Here is a 22,328-nt window from a genome sequence, read left to right on the forward strand (position 1 = left end):
GGAAGTGAGATTCTTCTACCTTGTCCTTTTCACTTAACCTGCAGTAAAGAAGGGGAGGCAAAAACCCTCTGTCCTTTCTTCCCTTGTGTGCAGCTGTAGTCTGAAAAGAGGTTGCTCAGTTTTGTGTCACCTGGGAGAGCAAAGAAAATTGTGATAAAGTGGATCAAAGTTATCTGCAACACCATTTGAGGATGTACTGCTGAAGTAATCCTGTGTTAGCATATCAGTGAGAACTGGCTCCTTGGAGGCTTTCAAGGATGAGATTACTTGTAGTAACAGTGCACCAGGTACTAGAAACACACAGGACTAGGTTCTTACACAGATTGCTACGAGATTTTACAGCTGTGTCAGTCTTTGGCTGTGCAAGAGAAAATTCATCTTAAACGTGTTCTCTCAAGTATTTCCATCTTAGTTTCCTATTTCCTGATGAAACTTTGTATCTTTTGGGAATAAATTATTTATACCAAGCACCACTATCTGTAAGAAATCATGTTAGAGGGACCATGGTAAAACATGTTTTTAAGCATTTAGTAATGCGTTTATATGCCCAGCCTGCCAGTAAATTGTCAAATAACAAAAAGAAAAATCTTGTAAGCTATTGATAGAAAGTCTGTCATGGGGGAGTGACATTTCAATGGAAAAATTGAAACAAAAAGCAAAGCAAAAAAAAAAAAAGAAAAAGAGGGGTGAGGTCTCAGTCTCTGTAAGTTATTAGATGACATGGAGGGTCAGGGTTTCTCCCTGCAGCTGGTCTGTGTGCAGCCTCAGCAGATGTGGAGTGGTGTGTGCACAAATCTTAAGCCATAAAGAACAATGGAGATGCTGGTGTTGGCTGTCCTGACGTGGGGTTGGTAAGGAAGGATAGCTGTCCCTGCAATTAGTCCCTCACAGCATGTTTCTTCATGGTAGGTCTGTGGCTCAGGCAGCCTGATTGATTTTCTTCAGAAGCCTGCTGCTTGCTCACAATGTGGGGAGAATGGGGCCAGATTGGGGTTTAGTCTGCAGGGACTGGAGGCTTTGCTAAGGACGACCTCGGATGAAATGGCAGCAGATTACACACAGGTGGAAAGGAGGCTCCATGAAAAGTTCCAGCTGGGGTCTGTGCTGCGAGTCACACCTTCTGTCAGTGTGCTGAGACCCTGCCAGCAAGGCTTCAAACCTTAAATCCCTGTTTCCCTAATGCTTTTAATTGCCTGTCTCACATGGATGGGCCTGCAGTTCTGGGACAAACAGCCCATGGGACTTGCTGTGAATTTCAATGGAGGCCCTGAATAATGTATTCAAACAACAAGGGTTCACTTCAGCTGAAAGTTTAGGCAATCACTTACAGAGCTCTAAATATGCCCTTAGAAAACTTTGGTATCTCCAGCATTTAAGCCTGTGCCTTTAATGATCCATTTCTATTCCATAAAGTTGTAACCAGCGTGTAAGAAATCAGTCATTCTGAGTAGCTAGCATTCCTCTGGGCCCATATGAGAGAGGGAGCAAATCCTGGCTTCCTTCAGAAGAAATTATGGATACCTGTAAAAAGGAAGGTTCACAAAGAGGCTGTTGTATATTTACTCAGGGATAGCTTTTAGTCCATACAAACTAAACAAAAAGATTGAAATGCAAAAGTACAGGAACAATAACTAAGGAAAAGTATATTAAATAGCCCTGCAATTGTGATTTTATTATTTATTTGTTGTTGATGAAAGCATTGAAATCTCAGCATGCCAGTCAGAATCGTTTGAGCATCTTTTCCCCAACAAAGAAGCTACTTCCAGCACTTCTTCCTGCTGAATATAGTCAAGCAGGATCTGAAAAATGACCACAGCATCTTTGTGGATGGATCTAATTCAATAGTGTCTTGACAAGTTGAGATTTTTAAACACTAGTGCAAGTAGTGAGTGTAGCAATGTACTGCCTCACAGCTCTTAAATGGGCTGCAGTCTTAAAAATGTCCTTGGGATGCCCTTGCTTGTAAAGTAAGCTGGGTGACAGGCTGAATATAAATACAAAAGCATTTTCACATTCATTTATTGAGGCTCCTGCTTCAACTGTTTTGGTAGAGTAGAAGACCTCTAAAATTACAGTGTTCCTTCTATGCAGTACTATTTTTAGCCCAGGAAACTCTAACCTGTGCCATGAGAGTGGCTAATTTTGCAGTCTGTCTCTTATCTGAAATACTCAGGGCTGCAGGATGAGTGATGCAGGTCAGATGCAGCAGTAGGAGTTGGAGTGATCAGCTAATAGTGTAAATGATTGCTGCTGGTAAATGCAGTGCTTTCAGGTTCAGACCTGCAGAGACTGTAAAAGGAGCCAGCCTGTCATTACTGAGCTTGCAGGGAAATCTGGCATGGAGTTTGCAGTGGAACTTCTTTGAGGCACAAAGATTGTTGCAATATACCCATGTTCTTTTTCTAGCAAGTTATCACCAGCAGTGTTAATAATTTTTAAAGGCTGTTCATGGATTTTTGGGGTGGGTGTACAAAAAAAGGCCAGGAGACATGTGAAACACTTACTGTTGTTTCAGGTTTATTGAAATATTCCTTGACTTGCCAGTGCCATACAATAGAAATCCCAAATAAATAATACCTGTGGCAAGTTCTTTGTTTTTATTGTCCTGTATGTTTATGGTGTTTATCTGGACACCAGTACTCTGGGACAGTAAGGGAATGCCTTCCAAAACAAAGCAGGCATCAAAGTCGTGTGTGTTTCAACCCAAACCTGTTCCAGTTTTTCCACACTGGCTACATGCTAGAGAAAGATGTAGAGGGTTTCTTCCTTTGAAATAGGCTTTTAGGTGAGTGGGGCTTGATCCTCCTCAGGCAGGACATGCACAGGTTTTAGTGCTCCTTGCTTTATGTGCTGGAAGCACATAAATTCTGAGGTTGAAAATCTGTCGAATAAACTGTTGTCACCAAACCTGAAGGTGCAAATGACTGAAGAAATGATGGCTCGAAAAGCAGGGGCTGAAAGGGTTTGTTGGAGCTAGGGGATGACATGCACACAGCTGTGCAGCTGCAGTCTCCGGGTTTGGCAGGCCTTATCCCTGCCTGCTCTGGTGTCACAGAGCATTTCCCTATTGCAGGCAAGGGCATTTCCCTTTCACTTCTTTCAGGTTACTGGCGTGAATCCTTGACACCAGTAAAGGCTGCCAAGCAGTACATTTGGATGAGAATCACTGGGCATAATTTGGTTTTAAAAAGGCAAGCAAGGGGCATGCAGAATTCTTCATATTAGTTCAGCTAGATTATAAAGATTAGAAATTAAATTAGTTACGTTTTTCAAACTTGTCTGTGAGGAAAGCCTGACATTTGTTTTGACTCATGGAGCTCTTGACTGAAATCAGAAAACCCTGGGGGCCATTTCAGAAACATCTTGCTTAGTAAGTCTTGCTGTTTCTGACAAAATATACACATTTGTATGTGAAAACTAGATCCAAACCCCCTAAAAAGCAGAGAAAGACTGGCCTCTTCTTAATTTCTGCTGGTTTTCTCCAGAGTAAAACTGCCAGGATTTCATTTTAGGAGTTAAATAGGAGATTTAAAGAAATTAAGATATTGAAAAAAAGTTACTAGTGTTTAAATTTTAAAAATTACTTTTTTATGTGTGTTTCATCTTTTCTTTTTCTGCATGTATCTTCCATAAAAGACTTTTCCAAGCCAGGAAAATCAACAATTTTAAGGCATGGTAGCAAAGCTGACATAGTTCTGCTCAAGTTCTTACAGGGAGATCCCGAAACAAGGGAGTGGGATTTTTTCCTTCTCTCCTCTCACCCTATCCCTCTTGCCATCTCTTTGTTAACTCCCTCCTGCCTGCCTAAAGCCTGTGAGGGTGCTGTAATTCATCATTATTGTGCTTGTACTCTGGTGAGGCAGCCAGGAGTTGAGGGAGGAAGAAGGATTTACACAGGGTGAAGTCAGGTATGCCCTGTGTTTCAGCAGATGATTGATTTCTGTGCAAATGATGCACAGAGTGAAAAAGTATTGTGTTCTCTGTGCTATTCAGACCTTGGGGTCTTCACTAAAGGTACTGTCCAAAGAAAGGGGAAGGAAAAGAAAAGTTATTTCTTAAAGTTCAGTCAAACTGTAATCTGAAAAACTATTTTATTATTAAAATTATGCATAGGTGTTAAATGTCTGTCCTAATGGATGCTTCTAATTGTGATTTCAGGCAGAAGCTCTGCCCTTTGGGAGACTCACTATAGATCAGAGCAAGCATTTAGCAGCTTAAGGAACCAAAGTGTCGCCAGTTGAGACTCCAGGTCATGCTGAAATCTTGGCTTTGGTGCTGTCTGGTGCAAATGCAGTGGAGACTTTTGGATCCAGGAAATAATGAATTACAAGTTGTGTCTGCAACACAATAAAAAAGCACCCTTATCATGTGGAACAGACCAGGCTTGTAGTTATTAATTTCACATTGATATTGCTCAGTGCCTTAACATGACTTGACTGATGTCACTCTAGCTAGCTCTAGTGATTTTGTGAGCTGGAGTAGTTCAGCACTGCCATTCCATGATAAAAGTGAAATATCTATTGAAAATTTAGTTGATTGCATCTCAGAGACAATTTTGAAAGTTGTCTGTTCACTTTCTTTTCTGTTGCCTTCTCTTTAGTAAATTTGATTTTACTTTGCAGGAGTCTTAGTTTTCAGAATGACTTCAAATTTTTACTCTGGAAGATGTACTGTTTCAAAATCAGTCATGGTTCTGCTGTCTATCTGAAGTTTTCCTAGAGAAGACAATTGCTTCCCAAGTGTTCATTTGTGAGCCAAGTCAAGCTTTAACAGCAGTCCCGGTAGAAATTCAGCAGACCCCAGAGCTAGGTCCTGTCCTGTATTTGGTGTCAATTGGAAAGTTAGCTTGCTTACCACAGGAGGTCTGAAGGAGCGCCAGGAAAGAGGGAAAGGTGATCATCAGCTGCACAGGTAACCCTTTGCATGGAGATTTGATACTATTGGAGGTTTAACTCATTGCTGCACCAAGCAGTGTCCAAGTGGAAATGGTTGTCGCTCTGTCTGAGATGTGTCTGCAGTTTACAAGTGGCATATGTGCAGTTCTTGCATTCTAGTTCAATAAAGGCACATGCAATTGATTTCTTTAGTTGTGAGGAGTCCTGCTAGAAGTTGCGCTTAAGATCATCTCTGCTATGGGGGGAGAGGGGGAATCTTTTAGTATTTCATATTGAAAAGCATAAGAGATAAGTCCAGCACATCTCTTATCACCAACCCTGTTTTCTCAAAGCAGCCAGACTTGTTGCAGATGTAATTCCAATGATATGTCAGGAGGATTTGACCCTTCAATTTAATGTCTCATGTGTCTGTGAGTAATTAAAAATAGCAAGTAATGTAAAGTGATGGCGTAGGCATTTAAAGTGGTTGATTGAAGTTGCAATGGTCTCCATGTTGTCCTGTGTTGATAGCATGCTAACATCTCTTGCAATGTTTTATGCTTTTTTTAAAAAACTGCATTTGAATTTAGGTATCTGTGTGACATTTCCACCTTCTGGTGACTGGGCAGAGCTGTTTCGAACTTCTGTAGTTGTAGGGAAAATGTTACCAAAATGTTTCTTCTTCCTCTGTGACTCCAGTTTTGGGTTTTTGTTTTTTGTTTTTTTTTTTTTTAACAGTAACATGAGCTTTCAAGCCAGGTGTGGCGCTGACTTTTGGCTTGTTAAGTGCCTAGAGGTGGCAATAAAAGGGTTAGGTGATATGTCAGCCATCTGTCTCTCCAAGCAGGAGCTGCTCCCTTGCAGAGGGAGAGGCTGCCTAGTGAGAGAGACATCTGTCATGTCACCAGCATTTTGCCTGGCTGTGGTGTGTCCCCACTCCCATCCATGCATCTTCCTCCCCACCTCAGCACACCAAAATACTGTTGTGTTTGCAACTCTTGAGAAAAACGCCACCTTTTGAGCCAGCAAGTTTGGGTGGGCTAAAAGGACTAAAAGTTGTTCTAGGGTTAGAGAAAAAAAAAAAGAGCTGTGTCTGCTTGTGGCAAACATCAGCCTTGAGTTACACAAGGTGAAAAGTGAAAGCTTTTCCTTGTGATTTCCGTGTGTACATCTGTATCCATTCCCTGCCTTTCCCATCGGGCATCATCAGCCACCTGCACCAAAAGAGGCAGCATGGACATGCAAAGGGCAGCTTTGCCAGGCTGGTTCCCTGACACTTGGATGGCATACAGTGGGCACATCCAGGAATCCCTGCTGGCAACACCAGCCATGATTGATGCCCTCACTGAAAGCATTCATGCTGAGTGTTCACTGAAATACAGAGATCTTACTCACCATGGCAAAATCCAGATGAAACACATTGAGGGAGATGGGTTCGTTCACATCTTTCACACAAAAGTTTTCTCCCTCTGGTGTCACTACTAGCACACAGAGTTTTGTTTCATGAATAAAGGCACTGATGGAAAAGGTTATACTGGATAGTTAAAATGGGCTTTTGAGTCTGTGCTTTCCTGAAGGTACTTTTTATAAGAAGTTAAAATTTGGAGGTGTAATTTATTTGTTACATTGAATTTATTTGTCAAGTTAAAATTTGGGGGAGTAATTTGTTTGCTAAGTTGAACAAGAGGCATGATTAAAGCCAGTTAATAAATAACAGTACAGTCCTCTGATCAACAGTTTCCCAGGGCTTGATCTTGCTGTCACTTTTGTTGGTTGAAGAACTTCAGATCTCTATGTGAACTGTTGGCTGTATCTGTGAAATCCCACCTCCTGAATGTGCAAAATACTGAACACTGTGCTCCAGCTCTGCAAATGGCTGCACAGGAGGGTCAGCTGATGGGTTAAAGTGGGTGATGATAATTCATGCTGATGAATTAAATTGTGTGTTTACATGTGGTGGCATTTCCGTGTGGGGGTTGCCCCTGTTTTGCCAGGCAGCAATTAGTGCTGTCTTGAGCAGCTTTGCATGGCTCTGTCTGGGTTACCTCAAACCATGGTGAAAATACAGGTGACTCGGGGGTTCTCAGACGGGCTGAGGGCATTCCTGAGGCTCCCAGTGGCAGAACCATGCTGATCAGCATTCACAGCATTGCATAACTGAGTAGCTGTGGGGTTATCTGTTTTCTGAATGGAAAATAATGCTGAAAGAACTGCTGGCAAACTAAGGGAAACTTACTTCAGATGAGCAGGGAGGGTCTGTTTACACAAGAGAATATTTCTACTGTTCAGAATAGCAATAAAGACAAACTCTTTTAAATACAGCTTATTTAAGATTTGAGGTACCACTGGCAAACTTTCCTCCCTATCCATAGCAGATAATTGTCAATACACTAAAAACTGAATATTTTCTGGCCTTCTGGTTTTGTTTTTTATTACATCCATATGGCTTGTATTTGTGTATCTTCAATATTTGGAATCCTCTACAGGGACTTTAAATTCAATTGCTGAAGAAGCAAAATAATCAAGCTTATAGCTGTTGACCTGTTAACTGCCTGTGCTTCTTTCTGTTGTTTCTGCCTGCACAGCAATAGCCTACAAATACACATGAAATGGAAAGAGTTGATGAGTTAAATGGCTGTAAATGTCCTGTCTGTGGAAATGATATTCTGTAATTACCCCATGATTTCTATTCTGTAGATATTTTTATACGCTCAGGACTGCTAATATCCTTTAAGACATTGTGTAGCCAGTTATTAGGCTTTGTGCATTTCAGATTCATACGATTTGCCCTTCTTTATTTCCCCTGACATCTCTAAGCATTGCTATTAAAATTGTTGTTTTGAACGTGCTCATTGCAGATGCCAGACCAGTTTGATCAGACCGTGGTGCTTAACCAGCTGCGCTATTCTGGGATGCTGGAGACGGTCAGGATCCGGAGGGCTGGGTTCCCAGTCAGGAGGCCCTTTCAAGACTTTTATAAAAGGTAAACACCCTGACTCGTGGACTTCAAGTGTAAGTCAATATTCCCATGTTGAGGAATAAAAGTAAAAATAATCATATGGTAAAAATAGAAGTTAATCTCTTAAATGAAGCAATAAATACTTTTTGGTTGCCAGGTATAAAGTCCTGATGAGAAACTTAACTCTCCCTGAAGATATAAATGAGAAATGTGCCGTCTTACTTCGTCTGTATGACAACACAAGCACTGAATGGCAGCTTGGAAAAAATAAGGTAAAATAACCTGTCTCTGCACATTGTGGTGCTGGTGCATATACAAGGCTGAGGGGACAGGATTTAGACTGCACAGCTGCAGAGATGTAGTTCTGCAGCAATTACTTCTGGCCTTTAAAGAAGCTGCTCCTGCCTCTTGGTGCTCTTGAAACTCCTAAAGCAACAATTAATGGTTGTGCTGAGGAATTTGCTGTCTAAGGCACTTAGAAACTGACTGGAGATTTCAGTCACAGAGAAAGAATCCACCTGAATTTTCTGTCACTGCTCACAAGTGGTAGCACTGGTCAGGATCAGAACTTAAAATGTGGTATTTGGATTTTTTCATTTTTTAGAAGTATGGAACATATGGGGAAACACTTTTGTTCTGCAGGGAGCTCCACTCATACTAGTAAACTGACCTAACCAATACCTCTTCAGTGGCAGAAATCAGGGAGAAGAATTTTAGCCAGCATTCACATGGTAGAATTGTGTGTTTGCCATCCTAGTCTGAGAGTCTTTTCCAGAGGTACATTAGATCTTGATGTGTGTTCTACCAGAGAACCTGACCTTCACCCACATTTTTTTCCTTTAAAGGAAAAAAAATCTAATTACTTTAGAATAAATTAAAGAATGAAATTTTGATTTGAGAAATAAAACAATCCATGTGTTTTTATGTGCTCATTTTGCAAGCTTGATTATAGACAGCAGCTGGTGATTTGTGCTCTTAGATTTCAGCAAATGATATGAAAGCATTGCAGACTTGGGAGAAGATTCCCCATTTCAGGATTTGAGATCTCCTAAGTATAAAAAACTTTTTAAAAACAGTTTTTAGTACCATAAGGTAGCAAATATATTTTGTAAAATTTTATTTCTGTAGGAAATATTCTTCCTTTTCTCCCCACAACTGGATGGTTTGGAAGGATTTCTTCTCTTCCTCTGTATGCTTAAGGACTCTTAGACTTGCATTGGGAAAGTTGTTTTAATCGTCTTACAGTTGCTGTAAGAAGGAAGAAATAATCTGAAATATTTTGATGGCAATTGATGTCATCTCCCATCCCATTTTTGTAGCCAGTGGCTCCCAAACAGCGCAGTGATGGCATTGGGCTGCAGGGCTGGGCTGTGCATCCCAGTCTATTTCAGTGTAGCATATTAACAGTGTTTATGCATGGACCCTGGAGAGTGCTTTGGCATCTCAGGGTCACATGTTTATCAGAAATAGTTTTTTATCAACTTCTCATCAGGACCTCAGTAGGAGCCAGAGCTGTGTTGTAGCTTCCCTTACTGTGGCCTGGGCTCATCCTCCCCCAGGGGCTGCCTGTGCACTTGTGAGACTGCATAAACAGCAGAGGAGCACAAGGGGACACTGCTTTCAGACTGAACATGGGATGAGGCACTATCCTGCCCCTATATTATTTAGAGGGATAATAATGGCATTGCAATGATTTGGCTTCAGTATGATTTTTTTTCCTTGTCTTTAATATCTCATTCTGCAATGTACCTGGTCAGGAAAAGGCATTAGTCTGAGCTTAACATCTGCTTTTCTTGTCCCAGAAGTAGCTGAATGCTTTTCCAAAGAATTTTGTTGTGTTTTTGAAAGTTTGTGTGTAAAGTAAAGAAAGATTGCCCACTGTGTGAAAGAAAAGGCTTTTTCCCTGAGGGAAAACTTCATATAGAAAGAGCTGCCCAGTGTGGCACTGGCATTGTGACTTAGAGTCTTTCTGTGAGACTTTTTCTGTTTCTGTTTCTTGGGTAACTTGTACTAGAAAGTCCCTTTCTAGCTTTGTTCAAAACTCACAACTGTGCCTGTCCTTGAGAGCTGCTTTGGCTTTGATGATGGGCTGTTTTTCCATGTAAACACAGAGAAAAATCAGCTTCTTTTGCTGTGAACACCCCCAAAAGTCAAAACCAAACCCACTGGGTTTGGTTTCTGGGTTGTTGGGTTTTTTTGTTTGTTTGTTTTGTTTTGTTGGGTTTTTTTTTTTTTTTTTTTTCTGGGAGGAGGGTAGGGGGGTATGTGAAATTTTTTGGTTGGGTTTTGGGGGTTTTTTCACATCAAGAGAAAACACCCAGCACTTCAAAGATGCCTTCCTGCTTTTATGTGTCTTTGCAGCCCTCCTCCCTTAGCAGAGCCCACCCTGTCCATGAGCTTTCCTCATCCCCATGCTATGGTGTGCAGCCTGGCTCTCATCGCACATTATCAAAGTGTCACTGAACTGGCTATTTCCAGCTGCCCATGTGTGAGGCAGCAGCATGCCAGGCTGTTGTCACCCATAGCTGACACCATCATACTTGGCCTTTAGAAAAGAAGAGTTGAGAAGAGCTGGAAAAGCGCTGACAGCAGATAGCTCACCACTGTGTGAGCGTGTGGTAAAGAGCAGATGTCAAGGCAGGTGGAAGAGGGAAGCCACCTCCCCCATGCCCCTGCTTGACTGGAGAAGCAGTTTTACTCATTTAAGGCAAAATAGGCTGTGTTAGCTCAGTTTATGTCAATGTATGTGCTAAGGCTCCTCTGAGAGGCACTAGGTGAATGTCCAGGTTGGTGCTTGGAAGAGAGCCTGGGAAGCATTCTGTCTGTGGGAGGGTGGCCAGCTCTGGTGGGGGTCTGGCCCCAGCCACCCTCTCCATGTAATATCAGGAAAACACAGTCGAGCCCACATGAACATGAAGGCATTCTCACTTCTGCCTACTTCTGCAGTCCTGTAGCAATGTCTTTGGAAACTGCAAGCCTTGTTAGGGGTTGTGGAGCCTGATGTCCCTGTGAAAAATGTAAATTGTCAGGGTGGTATTTCTGCCCCTCTGATTAGAAAGTTCATGCTAAGCCCTGCAGCTTCTTTGGCCTGTGTTACTCTGGTGGGAAAGGCTGTTTAATGCATCCAGTAATTGCGTTACATTTGGAAAAACCCTGCTCCTAATTAAAAGTTACAATAGAGTAATCTGACCCTTCCCATTGAAATCCAAAGTCAGAGGATCATCTGCAGGTGTTTTCTTTTAAAAGGACTACATTTTGTTTTTCTTTTTTCTGCCGAGGAAATAGTAGATTTTGCTCTGAATTCAAAGCTGAGGCTTGCTGCTTAGACTGATCTGGCTCTCCCTGAAATATGACGCTCACCAAAATTTGTTAAGTCAGAATTTTTCTTCTGCAGGTGTTTCTGCGGGAGTCCTTAGAGCACAAGCTGGAGAAGCAGCGGGAAGCAGAAGTCACCAAGGCAGCGATGATCATCCGAGCGCACATCTTAGGTTATGCAGCCCGGTAAGTGACAGCATGAGGATATTAATAGTAAGGATTGGAAATAAATAGATGAGTTGTCAAGAAGTTAAATCCTTCTGACACAATTCTCAATTTTGTAGGGGCCAGGCATTCAAATTCTGTAAGTGGCTTTTGAAAACAGCAGCTAAAAATACTCATGAATAATGCAAAGTTTGAATTGTTTTAATATAATAAATAGGACAATGCAGAAATTTGGAAGTCAGCCAGAATCTATCTGATTGTATCATGTCATTAGAGCCATGGTAGGAACTCTAGTTGGATGGCACCTAGTGGGGCTGCCCCAAGTCACCAGCTGAGATCCTGATTTATCTTTGCTTCTTCATGGTAAGAAAACAGAAGGAAAATAAAACTAATCCATTTGGTTCTTGGAGATGAAGAATCTGTGTTTCTGATTAATGTTTGACTTGATTGCCTGGCTTCATGCATTATGTGTTAGGTGGAGTTGCTCATCCCATTTATTTATTTCTCTGCTTTTTCTATAAGTCAGTTTAGGATAGTTTAAGGAAGCTTGTTTGCATAATGAGGTAATTTCTTTTCATGTGCTTATTAGTCCTGTTCTTATATTCTGACCAGTATGTTACTTAAAAACAATATCCTTTTTTTATGCCAGCTGTCTTGCTATGCACGGTCTTTCTTTTCAGAGATGTGGGATGGCTCTGTATATTCTTTCTCTGCATGTGTGCACACACAAAGAACTGTCTTTTAGCAGCTCCTTGGCAGGGGCATAAGAGCATGTAAGACATGTGCATTTCCTTAATGAAGACACACAGGATGCTGTCAAGAAATGAGAGAATCTTGCTTCTCAAAGGGACAAGAACGTGAACAGTGGGGGAGCTAGCACAGAGCTGGAACTATCACGGGCTCACTATTGCAGGTCACCGAGGCAAGATCCCTCTCAACTGTTTCATTACAAATTTGCTTCTTTCTTTTCTCCCCCCAGAAAGCGGTACAGAAAGGTTCTCTACTATGTGGTTGTGATACAGAAGAACTACAGAGCATTCAGTGGCAGGAAGAAGTTCCTGTGCCTGAAGAAAGCAGCCACAGTCCTTCAGAAGCAGCGGCGAGGCCAGCTTGCTCGGCGTCTTTACAGGGAGAGACTGGAGGAGAAGCGGAGACAGGAGGAGGAAAGGAGAAGAGAGGAGGAAGAAAGGTGCAGTGTCTGGCTTACATCACTGTCCTGCCTTTGCCTTGTTAGGTGTTGGTCTGAAAGCCTTTATTTCAGGCTGTTCTGGAACAAGAGATTTTGGAAACCTTTGCTGCTTTTGCTAAAAGACATATATAGCTATCATGGTGGTTTCATAGTCACAAACATATTTGTTGTGATCTTATTTTTGGCTGTCTGTTTCAGGTGGCAGATGATCTCTGTAAGCTGAGCTATTGCCATAGCAAAGGAATGCCATGAGCTTATGTTGAGCTTGATTGACTGACTTTTTTTCTTCACTCACTTTTAGGGAAAGACAAAGGCAAGAAGCAGAGCGTCTTGCCCAGCAGGTAAATTACATTCTTAATGCTTTCAGCCACCCTGTTTATTTGAGTATCTCAACCCAGCAATTAAAAAAATAAAAGGTACCTGTAGCATTAAAACTAAACTAATTACAGGAGCTGGCAGATAAAGCCAAAGGAAACTCAATATAGTTTGCATGGAAATTTCTTTCACCTGATGCTTCATTTAATTTCCAACAAAGATTGAATTTTCTGCACATATTTGAACTTCCTCTGCTCACCTATCTCTGAGCAAATGTAATCATGCTTTAGTTTGTTTCTTTTCCTTTCCTTTTCATTTCTTGCTGATGTGAAGACAGGGCTGCTTTTAAATGAATGAGCATGGTGGAGTATGGAGCTTTAGAAATAGATTTTTAAAAACAAGCTTGCATTTAGGAACCTAACTTGATTTTGTTTCATTTTATTTTTATGCAGGCTGAAGAAGAGAGAAAGAAGCAGGAACTGGCTGCCATTCAGAAAGCTCAGAAGGAGGCAGAACTGAAGCAGGAGGTGGAGAAGCAGAAAGAAAGCAGGCAGGTGGAAGAAATCCTGCGTCTGGAAAAAGAAATCGAAGATCTGCAGCGCGTGAAGAAGCAGCAGGAGCTGTCCTTGACAGAGGCTTCGTTACAGAGGCTGCAGCAGCGTCGCGATGAGGAGCTCCGGCGGCTAGAGGATGAAGCATGTCGAGCAGCCCAGGAGTTCCTGGAATCTCTGAACTTCGATGAGATTGACGAATGTGTCCGAAACATTGAGAGGTCTCTCTCTGTGGGCAGTGGGTATCCTGCTGAGCTGGCTGAACAGACTGGAAATGCCTGCAGTGAAAAGCCCAATTTTAACTTCAGCCAGCCATATCCTGAGGAGGAGGTAGATGAGGGCTTTGAAGCCGATGATGATGCATTTAAGGATTCGCCCAACCCGAGTGAGCACGGCCATTCTGATCAAAGGACCAGTGGCATCAGAACAAGCGATGATTCCTCAGAAGAGGATCCTTACATGAATGATACCGTGGTGCCAACAATTCCTGCTGCCAGCGACGCCATGGTCATACCTCCTGCCCACGACACAGTGAGTCTCCACAACTCTTCCAGCGGCGAATCCACCTACTGCATGCCAGAAAATGTATCCTGCAGACCCCCAAATTCTGTGGAACTTATTTCTCCTGATGGAGACTATGATTACGACCAGGATGACTACGAAGATGGTGCTATCACTTCTGGCAGCAGTGTGACCTTCTCCAACTCGCACAGTAGCCAGTGGTCACCGGACTACCGGTGTTCCGTGGGGACCTACAATAGCTCTGGAGCGTACCGGTTCAGCTCTGAGGGAGCCCAGTCTTCTGTAAGTAGCAGTGTTTATGTTATCTAATAATTGATAGGTGCTTTCTGATTATTTTCGTTCTCTGCTGTGCAGCTGTAGATTCACTGTAGCTGTTCCTAGAAAACATTGTGTAGCTTGGTTTGCGCAGAGCACCTTTGGAAATAGTGGTCTGTTGCCATCTAGATGCCACTGGGGTGAGTGCATTAGAGTCAGAGGCTGCTCAGATGCTGTTTGCAGTCCTTGGCTTTTGCACAGACATGGTTTTAACTGCTTTAATGCAGCACTGTATGTTACTTGGTGAGGAGATCAGTGCACAGCGAAGTTCTTCTGTGTGCATGTGTTTGGAGTTGGGGTACCAGGTACCATGTTGGGGTATTAATTTCAGGAAAACTAAATATAGTTATGTGTGTAAGTTGCAAGAGTATTGAAGAATAAGATGCTTGCAGAAGTCCCTAATGTGCCAGGTATATTTTGAGATTATTTGGAGAGTAAAGTTCACACAATGGAAAATGTTTAAATTACTGAGGCAGACACACATTCTGCAGAGAAATTTTTCAGTGCTGTTTACTGAGTATACTGTGATTTCCTTCTACAAATATTTTTGAAAGAATATGATTTTCTCTACCACTCAGCCAGTGTTTCTGTGAGACTATGTGATTGGGAAAGTGAAAATGTATTTCAGGAACACTGACTTGTTTAGAAGGAAAACTTTAATGATATAATATCTACTACATTTGAGGCAGTGATAAGCTTTCCAAGAGCCATTGTAGGTGGTGGGATAAGTTGACAGTTCTTGCCTGAGGAGAAAACACTTTCAGTGTCTCTGTTGAAGATGAACCCTGCTGCATGACTCTGGATGTGTGTCGGATACAGAACAGAAATTCTTCTGACTTTCTGGGGTGAGGGAAATCTAGTACCACAGCTTGTGCAAGGTTTCCTTTTCAATACATTTTTAAGCTGTTCCCCACAGCACTTCAGTGACAGGGGCAGGTAGCACAGGATAGCCTACCCTGACCATACTCTTGCAAAGGGATGACTTTCCTGATCCTCTACAAAGCTTTTACTCAGATTTATTGTGTAATCAAACAGTTCAAGCTGAAACTTACTCCTTCCTTTGTTAGCTGGGTGAAAACCAATGAGGAACCTTCCAATATATAATAAAATGTTTTAGCTAGATTTTTCTAAACCAACTTGATCTAAACTCTTTCCTGAGAGATTATGACCTTTCTTTACTTTCTTGTGTAGTTTGAAGACAGCGAAGAAGATTTTGACTCCAGGTTTGATACAGATGATGAACTTTCCTACAGGAGGGATTCAGTCTACAGCTGTGTCAGCCTGCCCTACTTTCACAGTTTTCTGTACATGAAAGGTACTGGATGAATCAGAATTTGATAAATAGACAAAATAACCAGAAATATTTATTGTGTGTTGCAATCCCAATTCCTGTAAAGTTAAGCTATTTTCTCATTTTTCAAAGGGTGATGGAAAAGTGACTGTATTTAATTTGAGCTACTCTCAAGTTAAGTTACTTGCAGTGGCTTATATCTAGCAATGTTCCCCTCAGAAAAAAGAGGGGAAAAAAAAAGATCAATATTTTGGGCTGCCTCTGTTTCATCTTACATCTTTGCTGTCTCACAAACAATGAAATGTTCAGTATACATAGAGAAAAATAACTCACAAATCAAATTGTATCAAATTTTCAGGAAAGCTGATTCCTGCTGTCAAAAGCTTGTAACATAGACAGCATTCTACATTGCAGACCAATTTTACTGAACTTAGTCAAATTCCACTTTGGATCTGGAAGACATGAAAAAGATTACCTGTAGCAAAGGGGTGTGAGAGACTGTGAAAGAATATACACAGGAGTTCTCTGCCTAAAATTCTTGGGTTTATCTTCTGATTTTTGATAGCAAATTGTAATCTAGCTGGATCCTTTTATGATTTCATCACTGTAGTATATACCTTATTTAGGTATAGGAGCAGTGATGAGTGTACACACCACAATGTTTGTGTGAAGAATAATGCAGTTGGCAGTAGCACAGCCCTTACTTTCTGACATAGCTAGCAGTCAGTTTTTGTGGGATAACAGGAGCATATCAGTTTGGTTAAGGTTTTTATGACTGTGCTGTAACTCCAGTGCAAAAGGTGCATGTATGTACTGTATGGCCACACTTTGGTGTGACTGAGCTCACACTGGTGTATTTCCTGCTCTAAACATAGCCTTGTTGGGTTTTGTGGTTTTGAGTTAAACATTGTTACCTCCTAATAACCTGGAGAGAGGAAAGAGCTTAACACTAGATTTTTTTTTTAGATTATCACTGAAATACATTGAAAACAGTCTTAAAGATCAGTCTCATGTGCAGCAAGACTTTTCAGTAATTTATTATTATAGATATGTATATGTAAATGTAATTATATGTATGTTTCCTATATTTTTGTAATACAGAGACTTACTACAATTTATAATTTAAGGGTGTTTGGATTGACAACAATATTGGTGGCCATAAGGATATGCAAAACTGAGGTTTTGTGGCTTACAGCAGACACTCAGTTTAACTGCAGTGTTGTTGGTCAGCACCTTCCAGTTTTGGTGCTGTTCCCAGCATCTGTTTTACGATACAGCTGTTTGTTTTCACTGCATGTAAACCCACATCTGTGTCTCTTGCCAGGTGGCTTAATTAACACATGGAAGCGACGCTGGTGTGTCCTGAAAGATGAGACCTTCCTGTGGTTTCGTTCTAAGCAGGAAGCACTTAAGCAGGGCTGGCTTCACAAAAAGGGGGGTGGATCATCTACGCTTTCCAGAAGGAACTGGAAGAAAAGATGGTTTGTTCTCAGACAGTCCAAGTTGATGTACTTTGAAAACGACAGTGAAGAAAAGCTAAAGGGTGCCATGGATGTCCGAACTGCCAAGTAGGTTTACACAGTTTTATGTTAGCCATGGTTCCTTCTAAGCAGTACTTGGGGCTCAGTCTGGGAAGGCACTGAGTGCCCTGCCTACAAATTGTGTGAGTGCAAGCAGGAGAGTGTGTGGGGTGAAGTTAGTGAAAGCAAGTTTTGTCCTTAGTTGGCTCTCTCTTAAGTCTAGAGAGTGCTCCAGAGCTAAGTCAGTGCCAAATACTTCAGAAAAATGCTGCTGTAATGAATCCATCTATGCTTTCTCCCAGACTAGAGGCCCTACTTAGTCTGTAATGATTCCCAAGGCAGTTTGGGGCATGTGGCCAAGTCTGTAGCTGCAGGCAAACCCAGAATGAAGAGGGTGGAATTAAAAGGCCCTGAGTATATTGAAGTTCGCTGGGTCAAAGCTGAATCTTCTGTATGTATTTAGATTTTTTTTCATGCTTTAAATAATTGTGGTAGTGTAGAAAAGTCTTTAAAATGCATATATTCATTAAAAACACAAGATTGCTAAACCTAATAACTTACGCCTTGTTAGCTGAAGTTCCTTAAGCCTTAGAATTTTACGCTTCCCAAAGCACACAGAAAAAAGAATTTTCTACTGGATGGCTTTTTTCTTTCTAAACAATTTAGGATTATCTACCTAATTAAAAAAATTAAAGTGTGCTAACATTAGTTGTCTCTTTTCTCTATAAAGTGTACCTAAGCTTTCATCCAAAGTAGAGAGAAACAGAAATGGCTAGTAACACTCAGTTCCGCTCTGTGCCTTGTAATCTGCAGCTATCCAATTTGTTTGTTACTTTAACAGAGAGTTTAAACTAAATTTAAATATTTGATTCATCTTTTCTTTGGCAATCCTGACTTGAGCCTGATTTCAAGTAGGACAGAAAAGAGTTTCAGTGAGAATCCTGACTTGCTACTGAAATACTGAGCAGTCAAGTAAATCTCTGAATAGAAGCTGAAGATCCTACCTTTTTGAATTTTTTGTTAAAACTCAATTTGACTCTGTCTCATGTACCATAGCATTTATTTAGCATCTTTTTCTAATATATTTAATCATTCATTCTTTTTTTTTGTTGTTACCTCATTGCTTCACTGGCTGTGTTCTATAGATGTTCTTTGCTGCACGTACTTTAAAATTATCAGACAAAGGTTGCTGAACCTAGTTTGAACTGTAGGTTCAATCAATGACTATTTGTTTATAAATTAGCTAAAAGAAAGGGTACATGTATTTAAAGAACTCTGTTTCATAAGAAATAAACAATAGCTTTTCTAGGTAGTGTTAATATTTACTGAGTGCATTCCTTACCTATAGTGCAACTCATGCATGTCACCACTCTCTATTAGGGACCTTGTTCAATTTTAAAAATCTCAGGCTGATTCACTTGAAACATAGAAGAGGGAGGTATTCTATTGGACACTGTTACTGAGAGGGAAGGAATCAAACAGTACAAAATTACAGGTTTTGTATTGATAACAGATAGATCATCCTCATGAGTCTGATATGCAGAGCTTGCATATATTGTTTGTAGGACAGAGATTTATGAGAATATATGAGCTGGTTAGAAAATATAGGCAGTTAAGGAAATAGTAAGCTTCAAGCAAATACAGCCAAACAACAAGAAGGAAATTAAGCTTATTTCTTTAAGGCACAGGGAAATCCAATGTCATACTTTAATTATTGCTAAAACCTTCACAGTTGTTTTTATATCAATACTTAGATGTCCAAATTAAAAATTAGAAATATGTAATTTTTCAGCAGATGAGTGCTCAGATTTTCCTGGTGGTCATGTTTGGAATTGTCCTTGTGCTGACTCACAACCACACAGAATCACTAATCCAGGTTTTGTTTGCTTTCAGTTTTTAATCTTCAGCAGCTTTCTTTTAGAATTCCAAAAATCACTTGGTTATGCAGTCCATTCAGAAATATATCCATTTCTTCCCTCAGTTATCTTTGCCTCTCTCGGGGTTTGATAATGCTTTGCTTTTTCTTTAGTTCTTGGTAAAATGGTAACAGAATTGTCACATTGGTGTAGTGGCATTCATAGCAGTTTGAATATTTGAACTGTGTGGGCAGAAAACACAGCTGTAGTTTGGCAAACTAATACTGATAAATCACATTGTGAGTCTTGCAAATGAACCTGATGAAAACTGTTGTTATTCTAAGTATCAATAGTTTGTGAGCTTCTCAGCAGAACATAATTTTCAAAATGTTGATAATCTGTAATGCTCTATATTGGTGTTTTCCTTTCTTTCAGAGAGATTGTTGATAATACAGGCAAAGAAAATGGTATTGATCTAATAATGAGTGATAGGACCTACCACTTAATTGCTGAATCTCCTGAGGATGCAAGGTATGAAAATCATCAGGTCTATCTTCTTTTGCTTTTCTTTTCCTTTTTAGCCTCTGTGCCATTCTGACTTTGGCTGGTCACTAATTTGTTTGAGCACTGTCACAAAATATTTAGGCTGTGTCAAACACATTGCATTTAACACACTTTCTGAAAGGCTTGCTGAGGAGAAAACTTTGTGTCAGACAATTACTGGGAAGACTCAGATTGCCAGTGAAAATTTGCGTAGAATTTGACTGTTAGCCATGTATTACTAGCAACTTTCTGAAATACAGTTTGTCTGTAGTGACTTGTTAGGCACTGATGCTTTCCTTGTGGATTACCCTACTGTGTTTAGCTGCATGGATCAAATCAGTATTTGAGACCCTGTAGTCTGTCTGAAATGAAGCATTTTGTTCTTAGGGATGGGGTCTGTTTGTTTAAGCAGAACCTAAAACTTTTTCAGATAGAAGTTGTAATGCAGTCACTGTATTTTAGAGCAAAAGCATATTCATGTATGAGGAGTGTGTAAGAGAGTGCTTCCCTTTCTGCATACCTCAAAAGGGTCTTGCTTTTGTTGCTAAAGGATCCATATCTAACCATGGGGGAGGCAGGTGGGTGAGGAGCAGGTCTGACTTGTCCTATCAGTTGTAGAGTTGTAGAGCATCTTTAAAAAAAATCCCCATGCTACAGTTCATGCAAGATAATCATATGCTTGCCTAAAAAAATCAAGCATTTAAATAAAGTTAAGTTAGTAATCAGAGCTTATTACCCATTGCCTTGCTGCCCCAAGGCCAGAATACAGCGTGCCTTTGTCAACATTGCTTGAGCTACTTTGCTCAGAAGCCTCAAAAGTTCTTTTGTATTCTGTTCTTTGCAAAGGTGGAATGCCATCCTATGTCACAGGACCCTGAGTACAGGTATAGATGTAGAAACACAAAATCCATCCTCATTTTTTTAGGTATCCTTAAAGTTATCCTTGAAATAACTTAGAGCTTTCTAGCAGTTACTATTAAGATTCTTGTGGGATGTTAGCATATTTTAAAAGGAAGGCTTAGCTAAAGTCTCTTCTACCAGACTTGTGTAGGTGCCCTAGGGACCACTAAGCAATTATCAGCACACAGACTTGTCTGTTGCCATGCATCTCCTTCATTTCTTTCTTAAAGATGGAGGAGGAGACGCTATACACCCTTGTTGTGTATAGTAAGAATAACAAACCATCCAGGTTAATTACCTTTTGCCAGTGTATTTCCTGTTTCCTTTTTCTCACTCATCCCAGAAGACTTAATGAGGAAGATGTGTGAGGATTTGCAGACAGGCTTAAGTCAAAGCCTTGTTAACAAAGCATTGTGAAAAGCGAAGTATGAATCATTGGGCTGTGTTTGGTCCGCATCTGCTATTGGAAAAATATTTTGTACCTGGCCTAGATCAGGATCTGAGGTTGCTTTTTGTTCAAATTAGGGGAAAAACCAAGAAAAACATCCTCTTCCTCCCAGAAGAGGTATTACTATTATTGAAGAAGTAATGCTTCAGTGGGCAGCTATTGCTGAGGGTTTGTTCCTTTCAAATCCCTAGCCTTCTTCCCTATTTCTGTGTTCTGGGACTCAGCTGAAAAACAAGGGAGGTCCTGAGAGGGAAAAAAGCAAAAATAAAGTCTGCCTTTGTTTTTTGCAAAGTGCCATGATTCATTTAATTTTGATTGTTTACACAAAGATTAAATGAAATCAGGAAAACTCTGAATTGTTCTTTAAAATCCATCCATAAATTATCACTAAATGTACATACAGTGGTATGAAGGTTTTTTTTTGGTTTTATGTTTTGATATTGAAATAGAGGGTTCACTTGAAATACATTTGCAATTCCTGAGCCCAGAAAGGAAAGATTAATTTAATTTGTGGGAATCTTTTGATTGGTGAGGCTTAGCTTCCTTCAGTTTCCTTACTTCAGTTTCAGCTTTACTTCAGCTGGTGGATCCTCCCCTCTAGATGACAGCTTCTCTCCTTTTTTTGTGCCATTGCCTTACATACAGCTAAGTGTTAAGTACAGCCTCTCTGTGGGTGTCTCTGAGTCTTAAAAAAAGAATCAGAACTAAATATGTTCTCATCTGCTTTATGGTCTGGCACTCTCAATCTTCATTTTTCTTCATTGCTTGCACTGTTTCTAATAAAAGTGTGAGCTGATAAAAAGAATTTGGAATATAGCAGTGCTGGTACTGTTTGACAGCCTACACAGTTTTTCTCAAGCTATTTTAGCAGCTCAGTTTCCAGAAATCTACATTTTGGGGGAACAGTTGGTTTCTGAATGCTGGAGTTAAGGAGGCAGCTTTTCAGTGTCCTAGGCAAAAATTCCGTGACTAAAAGCAATTGCAAAGATAACTTTGTATTTAAGTCCAGTAGTTTTGCAGTAGGTTGAGTTTTTCCTCAACCCCATGGTGGTGGAGGAGCCTCTGCAGCAAAGTGAGGAGTCTGTTTTAAAGGCTGGGCTTTTGATCCCTTTGAAAACTTGGCCCCAGGTGCTTTTCATTAGAATGGCAAATTCATATCTCAAAGAATGGCATTCAGGAACCTGTTGAACAGGCCAAGCTCTGCCCTTAGATTTCAGTGGGATTCCTTAGAGCAGTTGAGCTTTATCATATACAAGTGCCAGAAGGATTGAGGTTTCCCAGAAGCCAAAGGTGTGGTTGGAATTAAATCCATCTGCAATTGCTGCTCAGGACTAGGGGCTGAAGCACTGGAAACCTTCCTGGCTCTTTTCCTGTTGTGGATCTGTACAGTGCCACTGGAGTGGCACAAATTTGCTCATCCTTCTGGCAGCTGGATTTTTCAGTGCTCCATAGAGAACAAAGACTGTAGAGGTATTTCCTTGGGGGTTTTATTCTTTTTTTTCCCTCTCTGTTGTGCGTCTACTGAGAGCTCAGTGGACTTTGGTGGTCTTTGCAGAAGTATCACT

At 40.7% G+C, this 22,328-nt stretch overlaps 1 protein-coding gene across 1 annotated transcript in view; it reads left to right on the forward strand.

Annotated features, from left to right (window-relative positions):
- Positions 1 to 22,328, forward strand: part of MYO10 (myosin X) — a 163,986-nt gene that overhangs the window by 125,682 nt on the left and 15,976 nt on the right. Inside the window, exons 20-28 of the mRNA XM_058818033.1 lie at positions 7,733 to 7,857; positions 7,991 to 8,105; positions 11,228 to 11,334; positions 12,293 to 12,502; positions 12,804 to 12,843; positions 13,270 to 14,172; positions 15,397 to 15,520; positions 16,821 to 17,064; positions 19,308 to 19,403. Coding sequence (XP_058674016.1) covers positions 7,733 to 7,857; positions 7,991 to 8,105; positions 11,228 to 11,334; positions 12,293 to 12,502; positions 12,804 to 12,843; positions 13,270 to 14,172; positions 15,397 to 15,520; positions 16,821 to 17,064; positions 19,308 to 19,403 — 1,964 coding nt within the window. The remainder of the gene's footprint in view (positions 1 to 7,732; positions 7,858 to 7,990; positions 8,106 to 11,227; positions 11,335 to 12,292; positions 12,503 to 12,803; positions 12,844 to 13,269; positions 14,173 to 15,396; positions 15,521 to 16,820; positions 17,065 to 19,307; positions 19,404 to 22,328) is intronic.

Source organism: Ammospiza caudacuta, chromosome 1 (assembly GCF_027887145.1).
Source record: "Ammospiza caudacuta isolate bAmmCau1 chromosome 1, bAmmCau1.pri, whole genome shotgun sequence".
NCBI lineage: Eukaryota > Metazoa > Chordata > Aves > Passeriformes > Passerellidae > Ammospiza > Ammospiza caudacuta.